The 21297-nt window shown below is 41.0% G+C and overlaps 1 protein-coding gene across 1 annotated transcript in view; it reads right to left on the minus strand.

Moving 5' to 3' along the window:
* ANO1 (anoctamin 1) overlaps window positions 1–21297 on the minus strand; it is an 82967-nt gene that overhangs the window by 24659 nt on the left and 37011 nt on the right. Inside the window, exons 3-13 of the mRNA XM_087742779.1 lie at window positions 19461–19787; window positions 17101–17199; window positions 15377–15528; window positions 14017–14071; window positions 11116–11167; window positions 8367–8432; window positions 7814–7869; window positions 6229–6270; window positions 2647–2711; window positions 1948–2082; window positions 403–563 (exon numbers count right to left, since the gene is read on the minus strand). Of these exons, the coding sequence (XP_087598905.1) occupies window positions 403–563; window positions 1948–2082; window positions 2647–2711; window positions 6229–6270; window positions 7814–7869; window positions 8367–8432; window positions 11116–11167; window positions 14017–14071; window positions 15377–15528; window positions 17101–17199; window positions 19461–19787 (1210 nt within the window). The remainder of the gene's footprint in view (window positions 1–402; window positions 564–1947; window positions 2083–2646; window positions 2712–6228; window positions 6271–7813; window positions 7870–8366; window positions 8433–11115; window positions 11168–14016; window positions 14072–15376; window positions 15529–17100; window positions 17200–19460; window positions 19788–21297) is intronic.

Consider the following 21297-nt stretch of genomic DNA (forward strand, 5'->3'; position numbering starts at 1 on the left):
AGACTTCCCTGCAGAGCCCTCCCCATGACCCCAGAATACATTAATACATTTCTTCTGTAATGTTCTAAAGTGGAAGCTGGCTCTCTAAATAGATTTTTTTTTTTTTTGGCAAGCTGTGCAATCCCGCTAATGAAATTTTGACATACCACACAGCAGTTTTATGACAGATGCTTAACAATTTCATTTGATATTCATCTTGAGCAACTTTTTGAATTTTAGCCTTCAGTCCAGAATATAAATTTGGGGGTGACAGTTTCATGGGCAAGAAAAAAAAAGAAAGAAAGAAAGAGTTCTTTATATAATTAACTGCCTGAGTATAAATATACTACTTTATCTCTTCTGTTTCTTCCTGTCGTATTCTAAATAATTAAAAACTTAACATGAAGGCATATATCTTCTTACCCCAGAGAGCCATGAAGACTGAGAAGAAGACAGTTGCAGGGTTATCAAACAGATGACTTGCGCGAGCAGTCGCACAAGCGGAGCTCATCTTCCAGTAGCTGCATGTTCTATCACATAAGGGACACATGGTGATGTTGTTTCTCTGGTCACACATTTCCATACTGCAACAAAGCAACAAGATACGGAAAAAGCACGGTGAGTATGGCTCCATCTTCCATGCTCTGATGATCTTCTCTCCTCTGCGCAGCATCTGTTTCTTGTCTGTAGGACCATCGGATACTACCCTCGCAGTGCTGCTGCCCAGCTCTTGCCCCAGCGAGCAGCTCTGTCCATAACCTACACCATTGCACGGGCTGAGATCCTCACGCGAGGCTGCTGTCTCCCTCCATCCCCAGCCCTACTTCTGTTTCAGGGGCTAAGAGATAGCATTATGAAAGGCATAAGGCTCTATGCTTTTTACTATAGGATCTTACAGTTAAAAAAAAAAAATTAAAAATCATTCTTGTTTTGAAATACAAACTACAGCAATAGATAAGGTACAAGGGAAGTGCTGAGTATCAAGAGACTGGAGTTCAACCAATTTATCTTCTCTGCACTCCAGCTGTGAAATAGCAACAGTGACCATCCCTTTGACTTTCTTCTACTGTTGGAAGCAGTACAAAGCAGTTTTAATGAACAAAAAAAATATATCTATTTTTCGATATCCATTATCTGCTTTGTTACTCAGTGCTCATGCTTGTTGTACAAACTATGTAATTTTCATCTTCAGCTGATGATGCATGCAGCGTAAATAATGCAAAATCATAGGGCTTTAAAAATATTATAATACAAAACTTATTAAAAAATTAAAAACAGTAGGATATCAAGATTTTGTTAATCTGACCATAATTGCTTATTTTAGGCATGTATATTCTTGATTCATCTTTATGTCACACAATGCCCTCCTCAGCATTTTATGATGGGAAGCACTAAACCCTATCATTAGCAGTATTTTGTTGGTTTCTTTTAACATAATGATCTGAGTTAGGAAAAAAAAACCCAACACCCACCTGAGCAACCGGCCAAGAATTATTTTTAGTACTTCAATGCAAACTCCACAAGTAATATTAACAATAAATGCTAACGATTTAAAAATGTGCTGCAGTTTTGCCGCCCACTCTCAGCCCTTGGTAGCACTCCATCGCTTACTGGAAGCAGAAATCGGTGGGACTGCAAGCTCCCCCGGCCGTGTGGAGGTGGCTTCATTTTATGCACAGCTTCCAAAAGACGAAGCGTGTGGGGCGTGAGGAGGGACAGAGATGGGAGCACACTGTACTGCGGCAAGCGCCAGTTGGCAGACGGACCAGGGGAAGCCACGGCCAGCGAAGACGGACTGGGGTGTCGGGTTGCGGGTGGCACAGGGCAAAGCCCTAGAAACTGGGAGGCAGAGTTTCAGCTGTGCTCACCCTAAATATTACTGACAAAACACTTATAGAGAAAGCTAATGTTTTACTTTGAGTTTCTAGTGGCCTCCAATAACAGAATCTATTTATTTATTTATTTTACCTTGGTATATTCTCATCCACAGTTGCACAGCCATATAGGAAAACGATAATCCCTACAATTGAAGCTGGAATAAGCATTTGTGTATAAACTCCCAGCCAGGCAAAATATAGTCCAATCTTCTCTCCGAAGTATTTTCTGAAATACATTTAAAAAAAGAAATGAGAGAGAGAAATGTTTCCTATTTCTTAAAATATAACATGGCTAAAATTACGAATCGCAGCTGGATTAAGCATGGCGAAAGTTAAGATCTGATGACCTGTGGGAATTTTTTTCTTCTCAGAGGACTCTCTTTCTCATGATGCTTGGAGTTAATCCAGAGATACAGGCACCATGAAAGCAAGTCACTCCAACTAGTAATTTTTTCCCCCGTGTTTCTGCTGTGTAAATTGGTATCTTTGGATCTTCTGTGAGCGAATCCTCTTAAAAAAGCACCTCATTTTCTTCAAAGAGTCTCAGCTCTCACCATAAGCAAACAAAATTCATCAAAAATATGTCCCCTGCAAGCTTTCACACTAGGTGGGATACATCAGCGTGTTTCTAAACCCACAGAAAACTTTTCCCCCAGTGAACTTTCCATTCTCCGGAGTCCCCTGGGGTGGCACCGAGGCCAGTATCCCCGCAGGGACGCCCGCACGAGCATCGCTGTGCACAGCTTCAGTGCTGCCTGTGGAAACACGACGTTAAGGGCTGAACTCTCACCTCACCAGGTCAATTGGTTGATATTTATAAAAGACTCCATAGCTCGCCCACTCCTCACACAGGAGCTGTAAAACAGAAAGGCAAGGCAAAAGCTAAAGCACTGCGTACACGAGCATTTTCTCCTTTGGTCCCAGCAAACTGCAGAGTTCAGGCTGTGGATCTGGTCTCACCACTTTGTGGTTTCAACCCATAATCTGCCAATACACGCAGTCTGCATTAAGTATTAAAAACAAATTTGATGATTTGGCATGCTATAATACAGTGATGAATTCTAGCACGTTAAAAGGCTCTTCAGCAACTGGACTGATGGATAACTATAGCAGGGACAGGGAGAGTAGTCCTGATTTTATGATCCATAGGAGGTATGGAGCAGAATGGATGTGAAAGATGAATATGCTTTGAGTTACAAGACAGAAGAAAGCTAGAATAAACTGGTTTGTTTTCGCTACACAAACTATAATATTCAGCATCCGTCAAGAGGTGCTGTGCAGAGGTGCCTCAAAGCCTACATTTAAGAGTTTTTCGGCTTTAAACTAAAAGAACACGATGATTTCCACTCATCCTTTTGGTTAGGATACGGGCCAAGGAAAACAATGATCCTCATTAGTGATTTATAAAATTAAATCCCTCACAAAAATAGGTTCCTCTGAGACCTTCAACTTATCCTTTACTTCATAAAATATATAAATAACGCTTCTCAGATCTGATTTTTCCTCTTAATTCAGTTCAGCTAAGAGTGAACAAAAAAAATCAGTGCGTGTGCAAAAAATACTGGAGAAGACGAAGCGTGTTCACTGGCCACCCAGCCATCACCTCCTCTGCGGGACAGGGGAAGAGAAGCTTTACATCTCCTTGTGAAGTCAGGTCTCCTTTTACTGCTTCTCTCCCTGCTTCAACCCAGTGACATGAGCTGGGTAGCAGGATGCTCCTGGACCAACTACCGGTATTTCAAGGAGATGCTTTGATGGTCACTTCTGATTTCATTAATTCACCTAGCAACAACATCATCTTTTTCCTTTTTCCTCTTCTACTGCTCTCTCAAATGTGAGAGCATTAACTGATTACCGCCAAGGTATTTCTTTTCATTGAACATTGGCTAAAAAGGAAAAAAAATAGGCAGAAAATTTCAGAGCTCGGTTACACAAACCTCCACCGGCGGGTGAGGGCTGCACAACCAGCTCAGCTGTGGAAGAAACTGCAATGGGGAGCCAAGATCTAAACCAGTTATCATTACAGGGAGGGCAACATTATTAATCTTGTTCATAGAAGAACAGACCAAGCAGGATGTTATTGCTTAAATCCGTAGACTATTTTATCATGAGAAACTTGACATGTCAGCCTCCTACATTTCTCCAGCGAAATGCAGCAAAGCAAGGAAGGGCAGGCTGGCAGTCCCGCTGCTGCCCGCACCCATTCCTACTTCTCACGTTTTATCACAGAGAAGTCATACAGCCAACAGCATTTCTAGAGCAGTTGTGCAATTCTCCTGCCAAATCATTAACACAAACTTTCCAAGCTGAACTGCTGTACTTCTCATGCAAATGGTTCAAGTCATTCAAAACATACAACTTCTTTACTTTTACAGAAATACGACATCAAAAAATATAAGTGGACTGTGGATTTTCCCCTCCGCAACCCAAAATCATTAGTCTTTATTAGTGTCCTTACAATAGTAAGAACAGAAACTGAAACCTAAAGGCAGGCCTTTATTAAACAGCAACATTCTTGCAAATCTTATTTTTGTTCTGCTATCGGTTTCTTTCAACCGCATCTTCCAAAAGTTTAAGGCCAGCTGCCTATGTCTGGGAAACAATTAATGATTTGGGACACCTCAACATCCTCAACATGCACTAGCTAAGTCCCTTTCTTTTATTATTTACTTCATTTTTGCAAGCTAAGTTTGTGCTGGAAATTAGATTCCTTTTCTGTGATCTAAGCTGGTCAGGCAAATACAAAGCTATGGAGATTTTGCATCAGTGCCATGTTTCAGTTTTGTACAACACTTCAAACCAAATTTGTGCCTGAAGTACACATGAATTATCTCATTTATCCTGACATTTATCAGCCTGATATTCAAAGCACAGCTTCAAAGACATGATTAGAGGAGATCAGCGCACTAGCCCTAAATATTTACTTCATTTCTATGTCTCAAATCTTTAATTTTGTTGTTAAAAAAGGCACGAGCCTGGCCTAGCACTGGATTAGATTAAAGAAAGCTTCAAGAAACCAGAAGAGACATGCCAAAACACACCAAAAGATTATTTGAGGGAACTGGAAGTCAAAAGCCAAGGTAAACATTTCCAAACACACAGTGAACTTGTGAAATGAGTGAATTTGTGAGGTTTGAAAAGTTAGTAATAAAGATGATAATCCAGACGCTTTGAGAAAACATGGACTTTCAACCTATTTTTAGTTGAGCAATGTGTTGCTTAATAATGAAATGACAGGTATGTGGTATTTTTAACACAAATCAATAGAGGGGAGGAAATAACAGTTGCTGTCTTTTGATGAGCCATTTGCACCATTAAGGCCCAGCAGACCTTTAATTCTGGGTGCCTATTTTTACATGACCAACCTGAAGGGCTTTAGATCTGCTTTTCCTACAACCTGAACGTCCACAGCATTTCTTTGGGGACATGACCATGGAACAAACTGGAAACGCACAGTTTCAAGTCTGAAAGCCCAACATATACAGCACCCAAATTTAGCAGCAGCTCCTGAGAGAACTGGTCGTAACCTCTCTACTTCAGTTTTTGCCTGATACACAGAAAAAAAGCCTATCTTCTTTAGAGAAGTGTGATCGGGAGTACGTAGTAATTGCGCTCTGCATTTAAGAAATCAACATTTCTGCAAAGGGTGAAAAACTTGCTTTTTCTTATGCAAAGTATTTCCTTAGAATAATTCCTACTCATTTTACTACAGTGAGCAAATGTCTTTCAGTATACAGACAAGAAAAACACAATTTAAACCACAGACTTATGTGGCAAGCGATGCAATGCATCAGTATACATCCACAGGGCAGTTTCTGGCTGAACAGCGCACATTAAAGCTTTGCTGAGAATGTCTCATTTCTAATAAATACCGAATCTTTATCTTTCCCAATACGTTTTATCCTTATGTTTTCAACTGCCTCCCTCCTCCCCCCCAGTTCTGATCCTCACGCTCCAGATCAGCAGCACGTGAATTCAGCAGAGGCTGCAGTGCCGAGACCGGAGCTCGCCGTGGAGTGAAGCAGGATTTATGTCAGATATGGAGACCAGAATATGACTGAGCATATTCTCATCAGAGCTGGCCTGAGATTACATATTCTGAACTTTAGGAGAAGTTACACATAAATGCTGTCAATACTCTTACCAACATGGCAAGAAATGTATCATTATTGAGCTTGGTAATTTATACATATCCATACCACATTTGGGCAAATTTAAACACTGGAAAGTACTTCTGTACTTCCACTGCTTGGCATTTAGCACCTTTTTGCGGTATTTTCTGTGAAATCTTGGCAAACATCCAGATTCCAACAGGTGACTCTTCAGGCTGGGACTCTTGCAAATATATTAAACCCCCTTTATATCAACTTACTTTTCTGTCATTAGGTTCAACGTTTTCACCTTCATAGTCACCCTTTAAAAAAAGAAAATCTGCGTCATTCAGTGAGTCGCGCCCAGAGCTGCTATGCATCTTGCATACCCATGTATCCCACTCACTTAATGCATCAAAAACAGAAAAAGCAATCTGTAAAATAATGCAGTATTTTAGGAGTTCATTTGTCATAGCACACTTTGTCTTCTGTCGTCAGGCACATTAAGAAAGAGTAATAATGTCTGTCACTGGGGAAAAAGGAATGAATAAGTGATAAAGGTGGCCTAAAAATGTCAAGGGAAAGGATGTGGTATTGCCACAGTATTTGGGGTTCAGCTCAGTCCACTTGAAAGAGACGAGACCAGCTGAGAGAGCTGATCCCTATCCAGACTCTCCAAACACTCAGGGCTGATTAGATTTGAGGTTTTAATTCGGAGTTATTTTTAAATACGATAAAGGAGTAAACTAAGACAATAAATAACTTACATACAAGACTATCAGTAGCTGTCTAAAGATGTGAGACAAGTACATGCAGAGAAGTTTATTTAACCTTTCTGGATTTCTAAGCGATATTGTTGTAGTTTAAGAGTGCCTGACATTTATGATAAATATCAAGCAGATAAAGAGGCTGTTCTGGTCTCAGTTACACTGAGATAAAGCACTCGCAATCCCATGTAAAACCAGTGTGAGTGAGGGGAGCAGAAAACTAGGAAGACACGCTTCATCTTCACATCCCACGCTGGAAAACCAGCGCCAGGCTCGACAGCCTTGTATGTTCACACAGCCAGCACATCGTGAGCAGCACGACTGCCATGTCCCCTTGACATCTGTCAAGCCTTTCTGTTAGGGTCTAGCTAAGAGAGTGTGTTTGTCAGTTCTAGTCGTACCCTGAACCTCTCAGTAAAGATGTCATCAGCATCCAACTGCTGTGCACCTCTGGCAGGATGGGGATCCCCAGCTCGGCTATGAGCGCCACCAAATTCCCTACCTCCCTCTAATCCTCGCAGTGAACACTGTAGTCAAACACACTCTTGACATCTTACTGAACTGCTCAAAAGGAGATTTCACCAGTAAGAAGGTCTGCAGTCACATCCAGTCCCATAAAATACCTCACTTGAAATTCTTGCTTATGGTTTTCCCTCTAGTGGCAATCAATCGCTCGGACACACAGCCACTGATGTCTCTGTACTTGCAAGGGGGATGCCAGGGGGATGTGGATGAGGGACCTACCCACTTGGTATGCCAGGAATAACTATGTTTCCTAGCACCGATGCCAAGGACCTCGGGAGCAGAAGGTCAGAAAGTAACAGAAGCATTTCGTTTGCTAAGCCACCGAAACAACTCTTCTAATGTTACGTTCAAATGTCACTTGTGGTCGTCAAACATAGAACAGAGGTGGGGAATTCATTAAAAGTGAGCAGAGTGATGGAAACCACCTGCAGAAGTTACTGCAATCGTGATACAAGTGAGCAGGGAGTCAGGATCCGAACACTTGTGTTTGGGATGATGCCATTAATACGTAACACATTAAGGATTTCTTGGTGTCAGATAGTAGACATGTAAAATATATTCCAACATCACTTACATCATGCAAAGGATATGCAGCACTGTAAACTCCATTGGCAAGCAGACTGGTGATCCCTTGAAAAATAAAGACATAATAGTTATTTACGATTTCGAGGTTAGACAGTCTCACTTTATCATCCTTCCTGGAGATTTCCCTCAAAATAACAGTCATTTGGTCAGATAATGATTTTTCTGCCATCTCATTCCTTTCCATGTAGTTTCATTTTTAATCATATAGGTTATTAAACATGACTCATTTTATGAAATGGGAAACTGCAGAGAGCAAGAGGAAGTCATATATATTTGAGAATCAAGAATTAGAAGCCAATGACTTGAAATTAGTCATTAAAATAAATTACATTTTCTGAAAAGTCAGTTTGATTTAAGGGCAAGCCTGCAGATTTGAAAGTGTGTAGCAGAAGGCTCGATCACAAGAAGAATATGGCTGGAATTGATGGCATATGGGAACACGCATACGCACGCATCATCCACACAAAGTTTGAATTTAGATTTCAGATTGATTAGAGAAATTGTAGGGAAAGCCTTTGCGAAGACCTTGGCGGAATACTTACCATATTTACCACATTTTCGTCTTTTATTTAAAAGGGTAGTGTCCTTCTTTCTTCCCTCTCCTTTCCCTGTTTACACATCCGTTTATTAGTGACATGCATGAGGCTGAAAGCAATTAATGCTTCATCTATATAATGTATGCGGCATAAGGGACTTTGAGGAGTCCTGCCTTCCCAGGTGGGGTATCGCTCCTTAACTTGGGGCCAGAGCATGGGTCCCGGGGGGAGAAGTTAACGTGTGAATCTGGAGGAGCACAACAGCGAGGGGCTCTTCGACACTGCAGCTCGCTGCACCGTTCCCAAAGGTCACTCGGCTGGACCTGAACCTCTGAGGGCTGTAGCACATTACTTCTCCAATGTTCTTGCTGCAGCTGCTGGCATTAATATAGCTACTTCCAATTATGGAGTATTACCCACGTCTGAAGGTGTCGTGTAATCCATGAAGATACATTTGGGGATTCAATGAACCAGTCTTGGGTGCTGAATCAGAGCTAAGTCAAGTATTTGTTTTTGTGCAAAGCTAAGCTGACTAATGCCAATTAAAAAAAAAAAAAAAGAAAAAAAGAAATCTGGCCACTGGCATCGTGGAGGATTTAAAAGACTTGGAATAAGAAAAGAAAAATTATGTGCTACAGTGTGCTCCATGTCAGCCATCAAGTTCATTGCTAAGAAAAGAGTGTGGCGCTGGATTTGAAGGAACAGCAACTCTGAACCAGGAAACAGCTCACTGTAGGTTCACCGAGACATTTTTGATTGTTCTTGAGAATTTTTCAAGTTCATTAACATTTCTGAGATACTAATCACCTGCTGGAGGAACTGCTCCAGGAGTGCTCAGTATCCTGTAGTATCAGTAATTTTCAAAGTCCTATTTAAGATTGTACAGTACTATGAATTGTCTGCAAATGTTTCCATGCTTCTGGCAGAAACAACTAGGGAGCAGATAAATTATTTTTCTAGGGCTGTGTGACCGACCAAAGAGCTACATAGTACCCTTCTACATATCAGTATTTAACAATGAAGACAGATTCACATTTTCACAAATCCGCAGAATAAATAACAAAGACTGCAGTGTTCACTGGGCGGCCGCCTTTTTCCTGCTGGGCAGAAACGTTCAGCATTATCTGTGTTTGCTCAGATCTGTTTGCAACCTTTGCTGGGTTGTAACCCAGCATTCCAGCGCTGGAACACAAAGGACCCGATTGAGTTATGCTGTGTATACCCATGGACAGGCTGGCCTAATGACATTTTTATTAGGTATACTGTGTGACCTTGCCAGTCTCGGGTAGAAGAACAATCCAAGAATCCTAACACTTCACTTCCCTTTAGCCTCTGCGCTATTCAACTAATCTCTAATGTGTTTCCAATTTCTGGACCAAAAAATAAGAAAGAAAGAAAAAAAAAATAATCAAGTGAGTAACCAACTCCAAGGCAGGAATTCAAACTGAGCTGTATGACCTTCCTCTTTCAAGAGTGCAAATGTAACTTCCAACGAAAATGATCCAGCACCAGACTCGAAAAGGGTCCTGAAAGTCACAGATTAATTTAATTTCCCATGCTACAGGGAAGCAGTACTTCTGTTAATACTGGCTGAACACCAAAATTTAGTGTATATAAGGACTCAACGATTGTACATTGTATGGTGTTACTTCAACAGAAAAGTCAAAGCATGGAAATAATTTCTGGCATACTTATTCTTCTATTATTTGATGTATTTCTAAGCAGCTGATGGGTCAATATTGAACAGAACTACCTGTAATTCAAGTTCCCTTTGTTTTATTTAACTGCTTATAGGCAAATGAATGCTATAACAGATTCCAACAGTTATCAAACATTTTCTCCCATGTTCATGCACTTTTCTCATACTAATTTGTTTCTGTTGCTTGTCTGTTAAGAAGCTTGGATATGAGAGAATTCAGCTCTATATAATTTGGTTTACCATTAACTATTTGTTAATTTTGGTCCCACAGTCAACTATATACCTATATGTCACTATACATATAAAATAAAGTGTGTAACAGCTGAACAGGAAAATCTGCCAACAAATCTTTAAGGTGACCTGATTTGCAGTTCATGTTTACCTGTATTTTAATTTAGTTCTTAGAGCACAAGCCCTAAGGCTGAAATCTGAAAATTACTGGCCATGGCAGTATAAACTTTGCACCCGCTGACTTGCAACAACTGTTTTGAGGGCTAAGAGATGGGCCAGCTTTCAGTGCATGCCTTAGTCCTTGGCCGTTCCACCGGGTTAATCTCAGTTCCACTTAGGACAGTGTTTTGGGCAGTCATCAGTTAAGACCATTTCACTGAAGTCATTGAAAAGCCATCCCACGATAAAAACGTGAGGTTACTACGTAAAAGGAATGGGCCAATCCGTAGACTTTCACTGCAGTTCTTGAAATTCATGGTAATGAATTTCATCCACTTCAGCGAGTGTAAAACTGAACCAGCGCAGAACACGCATTATTCACTGGTTTATATCACATCCAGTCCTACTGCAAAGGACCTAACTAACATCTGCAAGGGCTATATACTCACTTACCATTTAATTTAGAGTCGAATCTATAAATTCACATTTGAAAAAATTCCAAACAGTTGCATTAGTTAAATTAAATTTCCAAATAAAACAATTATATCCACATACATCAAGTTAGAGAGCAGGAGAAAAACCTAAACTCCACAGCCAGTTACAACTTGCAATTATTTTCAATACCTGAAAACGATATCGACCTTAAAGCTAAATAAAGTTCCTTACCCATGCTATATTTTGCTTTGGTACATGTCGTTCTTTTCAATATTTCATAAACCTATAGAAGTAAAATAAAAGAAAGGAAAGGGTTAGTTAAGATACTGCCAGGGAAAAGCACAATCTTTTTTGTGTACAGCTCAAATATTGGCAAAACCAAGATGTCGATGAAGTCATCATTCTTTAATAAAAGTCCCGGTATTCAGGAGAGCAAGGCTTAAAGATTTCCATGCCGAGTTATCTGTACAAGAGAGAAAGGCTTAACTAAATAGCCAGCTATCAGGATAATTGATTGGGGAAACAGGGCTACATTTATCCACTCGCACAACAGGAACGCTATTTTTGCTCATGTTAGACATCGATCAAAGATCAGAAGCCCTCTTCTACCCAGCCTAGGTGGTGTGCTGGGCCAGCTCCTCCCTCGCCTCCCATGGTGCGAGCTGGCTTCGCCCCACGGACTTCAGCAGAGCTTCAGCCTCATAATGTGTATGCAGCACGCAGCCATTTATCAGAAACCGGACTAACACAGGCTGACCTTAAAATTTCTGAGCTTGCGTGACCTCAGTGGCAAAACAGATGTATTTATTTTACGATTTATTGCATTTATTGTCAAATAACCTTTGCACATCTCAGCAGGCCACCCGAGCGGTCAAGCTTTTGCCCCGCGCCGCTCCAGTGCGGCAATGCTCTTAGGCAAGGCTGGCAGGGGAGCGGGCAGCAGAGGAAAACAATGGGCAAAAGCACCTGCTGCCCACTGCCTGCCTGGCTGGCAGGTCACGGACCGGTTCCCTGGGGATGCTCGCTAATCCGTGTGCTAACTCGGCTGCTGCTTGCTCAGTTCACGCAGGGAAGTGAGCAAGGGCAAAGGAGGCAAGCCCCACAGCTCATCTGCCTGTTGTCTTCTAATGCCAGTGAGTTAAAGGGCTGTCACAGAGAGATTTCCAGTTATACAATGTGGTGGTGTTTTTTTTTTTTTTTTTTTTTTTTTTAAATAAGCAAAAGGTCTTTGGCTTAGTTTCTATTCATCAAAGATTCACAGGGAGTGACTAGATTCCTGTTCATTTTGCAGTAGGCGGAGGGGTCAATATTTGCACTGTGGTTTAAAAATACATATGAAAGAGGCAGGACAGAACTCTAAGAAACAAGAATACAAAGAGAAATGCATGCAGGATAAAATGATGCTGGGACACATTCAATACGTCTTTTATTACCAGGTGATTTACAGGGATTTCAAACAAAGCAACATACTACCAGCATTATTGTCATATGCCCCGTGTTCCTTGAGTGGTTTAAAAAAACCCCATCCCTCCTCTTCCTCCCAGCCTCTGCTCCTTTTGTTTCAGTCCATTTTTCAGTTAGGCTTGCTCACCCTCTTGTCCTATGGTACCATTTTGTCTTCCTACCCTTCTCAGACAGCTTGTTGTCATGAATTTTAACTCTTCATTTGCTCCCTTAAGTTTCTTGTACTTACAAGTTTTTGTTACTATATATCCATAAAAGAAAGGCTACAAACAAAAGCAATGCTTTTTCTCAATCTCAAAGGAAACGTTCTATTGCAAATAAACCAATTCAGTGTTTGCCTTTTTCTTTTCCATTTCCGTGCTGCTGCATCTGCCTTCCCTGGTCAAACTCACCTAGCCCTGATAACCTGCGCTCACATCAAATCAGTGCACTTCAAGCTACGGGGGAACTACATCATGGGGTCCACACACTGGAATTTCAAAGCAGGAAAGGGAAGCTGGACATCTAACACCCCTTATCACCGTAGCAATAAAAGACAGCTATAATTGCGATATAAGCTCTTTTTGAAACCACTTAGCATCCAAAAGGCTAATGTTAAATATAAGATAAAAGCATGCTCACAGTCGCATTCCAAAGCACCGATTAGCAGCAGTGGAATGGGGCAAAGAGTCCACGTTATACTTTGAAAAGTGTTGCAGCAAGTGCTGCCTGGCATGGTCCCTTCCAACTGCCCTGGATGTCACACGAGCTGTCCTTTCAGTTCCCCCTTCAGTGGCTATAAAGGAGGCTACACCTTCTCCCCCACTCTATTTTCTGTTCTGTAAGTCACAAGGAAGCACTCAAATGTAGTTTGTGATATCGTAATTCCTGTATTAGGCTTCATTTCTGTAAGGGAACTGCAGAAGTTTAATTCCGAGAGGAAAAGTCCCGTGCTAGCACTGAAGGAGCAGAGAGACCCTCCAACACGAAGGCAGTAATGGCTCAGCCCAGCCTCAGTGCTGTGTACGTGTACGTCACATTTGCTAGCGTAATAGAGGTGACCAGAGGCATAAACAATCAGAACAAGATGCAATTTTCTCTCCTTGTTGCATTCGCTTCATGTAAACTTTAATGTTAAATAAAAATCATAAATAATGTTAAATAATGTTAAATAAAAATCATAAACCTCAACACTTTTACACCATTCTAGAGAATTACCCCCCAAAACTATAAATAATATTCCCTGTAAATACCTGGCTATTTCATTGGAATTTGTCTTGGGAGATTTCCCAGCATTTTATAAAAAGAGCAACGTATAGTTAAAAAAAGGTAAATGAGTCACAGGGGTGTGAGTAGCTGGTGGCAGAACCAGCAGTAGAATCTAAACGTATTCCTTGCCCGTGATACATCTACTAAGAAACTATGCCCCAGATTAACTGTGAACTAGAAAGAAGATCCAAATGATTTTCCAAAAGGCAGCAACGTGTTAGCATCAAAGACTATTCATTACATAAGCTAAAGCTGGAAATGTTTTATTTATAATTTCAATAACTGATGTCACAGGCGATCCCTGGCATTTGGTTAAGAAAGGCAAACTTGCAACAGGCCTTGTACTAAAGCTGGCAAAGGGGCCATTAACACCGTGACTAAGGCACTATCCACCATAAATTATTTATATACAGTACTTACTATAGTGCTTCTTGTTTTGCTGTCAAAGAAGGAATCTCTGTCAGACAAATCAAATCTGTTAAAAGATTAGAAGGAAGCCCATTAGGTTAAAAAAAAAGCCAGTAATTTCCTGCTCTTGTTGACCCCTTCAATATTTTCATGTCTCCTGGGGATCTCTCATAGCTAACATTAAAGAATAGCTTGTAGAAACCTCGTTAAGGAGAAAGTCCATCCCAACTCTCATATTTTAAAGAGGCTGCTTCTGTGTTTCACTGGTTTTATATATTTATAGGTTTTTCTGCACAAAGAGACTGTTGATGCTCATTTAAGTTGAATTCCCGACCACTGCTGGCCTTGAGTTTCTCCTAATAATCTTTACATTTTGTCTGTACCTTAAACCTTGTGAGGCCACTCTTGCCTCTCTTATTCAGCAAAGACACAGGTTGGTCTCACTGAAAAAAGCCACCACTGCAAACAGCATAAGGCACATCCACGCCTAAGCCAAGGAGCATCTTGGGGCTTTCTCTGAGCCACCAGGCTCAACTGCTGTAGGAACATCCTACATGCAAATAAATACATAAATACATTTCCTGCAAGTCCAAGAACACTTCAAATGTCACATACATTGACTGGCCCAACTAACACACACAACTCCAGTGTTCTGCATCCCTTGATTAAAAACGAAAACCCCTGTATGTACAGTGAAGAAATCCTGCCCTAGGACTGTTATTTGTTCCAGCTGGCACATACAGAAACACAGCCTTCAAAGCTGCTCCTCTGGGATGCCGGCCAAGGAAGAGCAGCAGCAAAGCGATCCAGGGCAGTCAAAACTTTGGCTGGGCCCCACCTTATGATTTTTTCCTACACCCACGTTTACAGCTATTCTTACTGATCTGAAATCAATGGCAAAGCTATCACAGAATGCTTCACAGCATTTCCAAAGTCAAGCCCTGGTTGGCAGTACAAGTGTGAGCTGCCCACACCAGATGAATGAAATTATTCTGAAATTTATCAACCCACATCTCTGGCTACGAATTTTACTGAGCATTTTATTTTACATGGAAAAAAGACTATTGTAAACCACATTATAAATCTTGTTTGGCAGTCTAACAGTTGATGCGTATAGTTACATAGATACGCATTATATACCACAACAGCAGCACAGAGATTTCACAGAGGGGCTCTACAAAGCTTCGCTCCTCAACAGTGAGTCAAAAAAAAAAAAAAAAAAAGTAAGTTTACTGCAAAACGGAAATATTCTTTACAGTAATCACTAAGAAAGAGTTGGCGTTCATTTTCCCTTTCACCTTTTGGTGCCTTAGCTGCTATCAGGAAGGCTGGAGCCTGTTGACATGGACATTTAGAGAAAGCTTTCACTTACAGGTGCTGTTTCTCTCTGGAGAAGGGGTAGGAGAGGCGCTTCACCGTCTGAGGTTTGTGTTCTGCTACTTTTGGCTGGATGGGCTCTGTTATTTTTTGAATGACAGAATTAATCTTTTTCAGAAGGCCATGGGTCTGATTGATCTGATACATCTGAGTGGGCAAAGAGAAAAACAGTAAAAGCTTATTGCTTTTTGGTTATCCATAAGAGAGAGTGAACTGCAAGGAATAAACCATCAATGAAGTAAATACATCAGAACATATTATCGAGGAATATAGCTTACCTTCTTGAAAACATTCAGAAACACACAGATGGATGGGAAAGTCAAACCAAGGCAAGCAGAGGAAGCCTATTGCTTTTCCTCTGAGCCAAAGCACGGCCTGTGTTTGATTCCAAATCAAATTATCAAATGTTTGATAATCAGGCTGGGGTGTTCAGCAGAGATATACTCAGCACTGGCCCCTGAGACACCCGCTCCTCTGGCATTTACTATTTTCTCAGTGCAATGGGACAAAGAAAAGCAGGAGCTACGGAGCCCTTGTGCAAAACAACAGAAGTGGTCTCCTCTCCCAGGGGGCTTTCCTGGGAATATTGTGCAGGTTTCAGGAGTTTCCCCTCTTCCATATAAAGGAACCAAAATATCTTGAATTGTCTATTGCTGTTCTGTAGTACTAAAAGCGGGAATTGTGTTAGCAGGTCACAAAAGAGCTTCCCTCTCTGAGCCCCCAAAATGATGTGCCGATCCAGGGCAGGGCTCCCACTGCAAGATGCTTGGCTGCAAATAGGGCTTTAGGGGTCTGAGGGTGTTCTCAGGCACATCGCTTCTCCCAGGCAATGCCTGCAGGCTTAGGTGGCCTCTTTCACAGAAAAAAAAAGCCCCATAAAATGCCCACCCTGACTTTTCTTTTGTGGGAATGCAGCTTTAACCACAGGATCACAACAGGCTTTTTTTATCTAATTGTGCTTCTGATTAAAATGGGTGGTAAGTGAGGCAATAATGGGGATTAATATGAAATCCAAACCAAAAGTGTGGTTTTAGCGTTGTAATAAACGACGCTGGGCTTTGAGACTGTCTCTGGCTCCATTATAGACTTCCCTCTGCAGTCTGGGACATGCACTTAGTATGTGTTTAAATATTAATCCATCTCTAAGCTATGCTCACTGAACAGGTAGCTATCTATCACAGATGATTTAGAATTGATGAAAATATACTGTCATTTCTTTAATGATATTTCAAATATTCTGAAAGGTAATTTATTTTGTGGTAGAGTAGTCCCAACTCCTGCAAATATGACTAATGATGTACACGAAGAGTCACTAAACCCAGCGAGACCACTACATGCAAATTGTTACTCTTATGTTCATTTTTAGCTGCCTAGCATTCCGGGTGAGAAAAAACCTCCAAAATGCACACATAGATTTCATCATCAATTGCAACCTCTTCTTTTAAAACACACTGAGAGGATGAGGCATTGTGTGAAATCACTCGCATCGCGCACACATAGCGGTAGCGGCTGGGAATTCTTGATTTCCATTCCTCCTTCCACTTATTCTTTCTGCTGTCCCAAGCAAGAAAGCAAGTTTGTGACTCTCATTTTTCTGTACAGATTAGTTAACTATTTTAAAAATGCTTGTGGGAGGAAAAGTCTACATTGTAAGGTGCTTAGAGATGAGCATACGTTTGAACTATGCCTTCCAGAGGAAAAAAGAAAATTAGGACTCACCTTTTTTGTGGGCATCTTGAGCTTAAGAAATTCTGCCTCTCGACACAATACATTCCACGGTGCGTGTATTTTTACAAATCCAACTCCATGGATTTTAGTCTTAAAAAAAGGCAAGAGAAAAGGTTACTGATGAGAGGAAACTAAGTATTTTTCCCCTTGTGTTTCATACATATTTAAGGAACAGTCTATTACTGCCAACACACTAAATCTCATTTGAGACAGCTAGTTTCTAACAGGACAATCACTGAACACCTCTCTGTGCTGAGCTGCTACAAAATGTGACTCAAAAATGCTATTGTCTTCCAGAACAATTACCACAAGGTTAAACAGATAAAATTTGTTTGGGAAATAAAAGCTAATAACTATGGACACACACACAGACTAAGCCAGTTAAATTTGAAGCATAGGCACCCAGCCAAATGATATGATTTCGTGAGTGCGTTGTAATTAATGGAGCTGAGAGAGTCCCTGCTGCCTCCTAAGAGCTGCTCAGTATCTCAAAGGACCAGAACTGCGGTAAGAAAGAAGCAGCCTCAGATACAGATGTGAGTATCTGCATTAAAACACTACGCATTTTAATGAGGAAAACCGCTAGGAAGAATTCAACAAAACAAAAGGGAAAAAAAAGACAAATGTTAATGGTAATATGCTTGCATCCCTCTAGTTCTCTGAGCTCTGTTCTAGATGGCTGGACATGGGGGTTTGCTTCTGGCACTCCCACATACACCCATATTTACTCCACGGGAGTAATCATTTCAAAGCCATGGGACAAATGATATCAAACTAGCAGGCATTCAGCAAACAGAACAGAAAGAAACTTTAATGAATCTTTCTAATCTTGCTGCTGTGTCAACTCAGGCAGTTATTATAATAACTAGCTTTCACGCAGCTATATTCTGCACTGGCTTTCTAGAAATCAGTTACTCGGAGGACATAAATAACTGCCAGCCTCCCCATAAGGCATGGTTTCCAAACCCCCTTTGAATTTACTTTATTGAAGAGAGTTTAAGCGACTTAGTAAACATCATCTGTTTAAGAAACCTTTGCTCTTTTGCAATTAGTAAAGCCTCCAACGCAACTTCGTGGCATGCTTTTCAAGCCCAAGTGATTGCAGGTTTTTCCCCCTACACTGATGTGCTGGATATGGAAGCTGATGTAAATCCCTGCAGCTTGCTTTCATCTCTATACGTTCCTGATCTGGTTTGACATCTTGTACTGAAAGAACAGGGTTCTCTCCCTTTTACGGTGTCCTGGCTTGAACCCTGAGCCCTTCCTGCATCATTTGAAATCATATTACATGTCATAAGTGGGGACCTCCCATCTTGCAAAGGGTTTAAATATCTATGACTTGGCACAGGCAAGTTTCCAGTTCACTACAACAACTTGCAGGTTTGACATAAAGCAAGGCTTATTTTCATCTGGGAGACGGAGAAGTGAAAGGTTTTTTTGCATTATACTATGCAAAATATATATTTTATTTATATATATATCATTATGTACATGTCTGTAATTTGTGAATAACAGGTGGCAGATTTATTTTTTTTTTTAAACACTCCGATCACAGGTTTAGATATTTAATCTCAACTTTTAGATCCTGTAAATAAAACCAGTAGAAATGTTTACCCTTTCTCACAGGAGTTTCAGGCATATTGGTTGGATCAGTTAATTGTAATAGCTTTCTTTGAAATTAATACGGCTGTGCCTGTTTCTACTAATCACATACTGGCAGTACTTCACACACATCATTTTTTATATAGTCTAATGGTCTTTTAATAGAATACACTGTTTTCAGGGTACAGGTGAAAGGCGTTACAAGCTGTACTGTTCATGTCTAAGAATGGAAAGAGCAAACTGTAATACAGACCCACGCGCTCGAGCTAGAGCATGTACCAGAACCTCCCAAACAAATTTAATTCTCTTGAAGTCTATACTGAGGTATAAAAATGTCACTGTCTGTATCAGGTATTTTTCATCAGAACTGGAACTACCAGTGGATCCAAACCACAGCACACTGTAAACCCACCAAACTGGGATTAGTGTTCAGAGCAATTTAAGCCTCACTTCTAGATGCGGCAAGACATCAACAAGCTGTGTTGCAACAGTGAATGTGCCACGAGTCCTGGCCAAGAAAAGTAGGAAACTTCACCTCATTGGGGCATTAATAACACCACGGCCCATTCCTGTGAAGCGAATTAAATCAGTGGGCGAGGACGCTGCTGCCAGAACTGAAATCAAATTCTGGAAGAGTTGAGCTTGTGTAACCTTGATCAGAGCCAGGTTCGCAGGAACGGCTCAGCATCTCCCAGGATTTGACCACCAGTTACCCTCCTTATCTTTAACCATTTGAAATGGCTCCTTACATCCTCATCACGTTCCAGTTCCAGGCCAGCCTCCACGAGGTTCCCTTCATACTCCTCCCTGCGAAACCTCTTGTCGTCTTCATGGTAATCCACGTGAGGTTCGCTTTCCCCCATTTCCAGCTGCACTCCCTTCCCGGGAAGGGGCTGGTCCTGCTTGGTGCTTCGGGCACTTGAATCATTGTGATGAACTCTCCTGGTGAGTGTCTTCCCTGCTGAGGACTTTTTGTAATGATAAACTAGGATGTAGTCTACTTTTCTTTTGCCATCCCTGAAGTAGAGTCCATATTTGCAGTCAGCATCTGGATTTTTGGATAGGGAATTTAATAACTGGAAGCAGGGAATGGGGGAGAGAAGGAGAGAGGAGAAGCATAATGAGTACACACACTAAGACGGACACCAGACAGACCATATCCTTGTACCAAGGACTCCTTGCCTGGAGCACACAATGACCCATCTTCAAACAGCACGCAAATGGAAAGAGCCCCCACATGCTACTTACTCAAAACAATTTTGCAAGTTAACACCTGCAATTTTACTGATAGCCAGCTGGGATTTTATTGGCCAGAAAGAAATAGATAAAATGACTGGGATTTAATCTAATCACCAGCACACTAGTTCATAAGTCATCTACTTGGTGGATTTGGTTTTCTCCTTTGGGGGTTAATCACCACTAAGATCATCTGTCCTTTTCCACCCAAGACATCTGCGTTTCAATGCTAACAAATAGATTAATATCATATGCAAACATTTCTCACTTCTCTTATCTATCGTTGCAAGTTTGTATCATCTGAGAAAGAGATCATCTCAGATACAGACTGAAGGGAGCCAGCTGGTCATGAAGTGCGGCCAAAAATGCAGATGGACCGTAGCCAGGGAAGTGGGCTCATTGCTTACTGAGTTCATCACTTTTTTTCCCCACTTATAAAACTTGTGTTGCTTTGCAGTCTGATGGTGGCAAAGGCTTTATTCCCATCTTGAATTAATGCTGTGTTAAGTGTTGCAAGATGCAAGAAATGTAAGTCTTAAAACACAATTTCATGTCCAAGCATTTATCTGAAAACTGCATGGGGCAACCGTAGAAACATACAAAAGTACAAACAATTATTCATTTCTACTTTCAATATCACTTCTCATGCATAAATCACAATTCTACCCTTGGAGATGCACAGACCATTAAAAAAAAAAAAAAAAAAAAGAAAATTCACTAGTAACTTGCATTTGTTTTTACAAAATATACTCATCACAGGAGTGGCTTTTCAGGGACCAGGGACATTTTCTGGCTTTTAATTTTACAGAAGAATGTTAAGCCTCCACAGAGGGAAAAGGACTTGTGCTCCAAGTGATAGCAATTGGCCATCAGTTGCAAATCATATTGGTCAAAACCCGTTTTGCATGTGTACACCTTCTGCTTGTTTCATACGTAAAACCGTGAATGCAAGTTATTTGCAAACAGTTGTTTCTAAGACAGTCCAATTTTTAAACCCCGGATGAAAAGAGCAACCTCTGAGCTTACTGTAGAGTATATCGCAGCCAATATAGCCAAAACTTCATCAAAACCCTGCCAACGTTACACAATTTGCATACTTCTCTGAACATCGCTTTGGGGAGGGCAGGTCCCAGCTACCGTAACTATAAATCAGTGTCTTTAAGGGACAGTCTGTTCTTCCCTTTTTGCCTCAGGAAGATTTTTACTCGGACAACAAATTCAAGCAGCAAAACCCCATCTTCCTGGGCTTGGAGAGAGGAGGAGGAGCACTGAAGAAGTAATTCAGAAAGTGTAATCAGATGAGCGCATAGCAATAAGACACAGCAAGAAGCCTGAGATGGCCAGCAGTGC

Source organism: Nipponia nippon, unplaced genomic scaffold (assembly GCF_047370975.1).
Source record: "Nipponia nippon isolate SJK-2023a ecotype South Korea unplaced genomic scaffold, ASM4737097v1 scaffold_10, whole genome shotgun sequence".
NCBI classification, from domain to species: Eukaryota; Metazoa; Chordata; class Aves; order Pelecaniformes; family Threskiornithidae; genus Nipponia; species Nipponia nippon.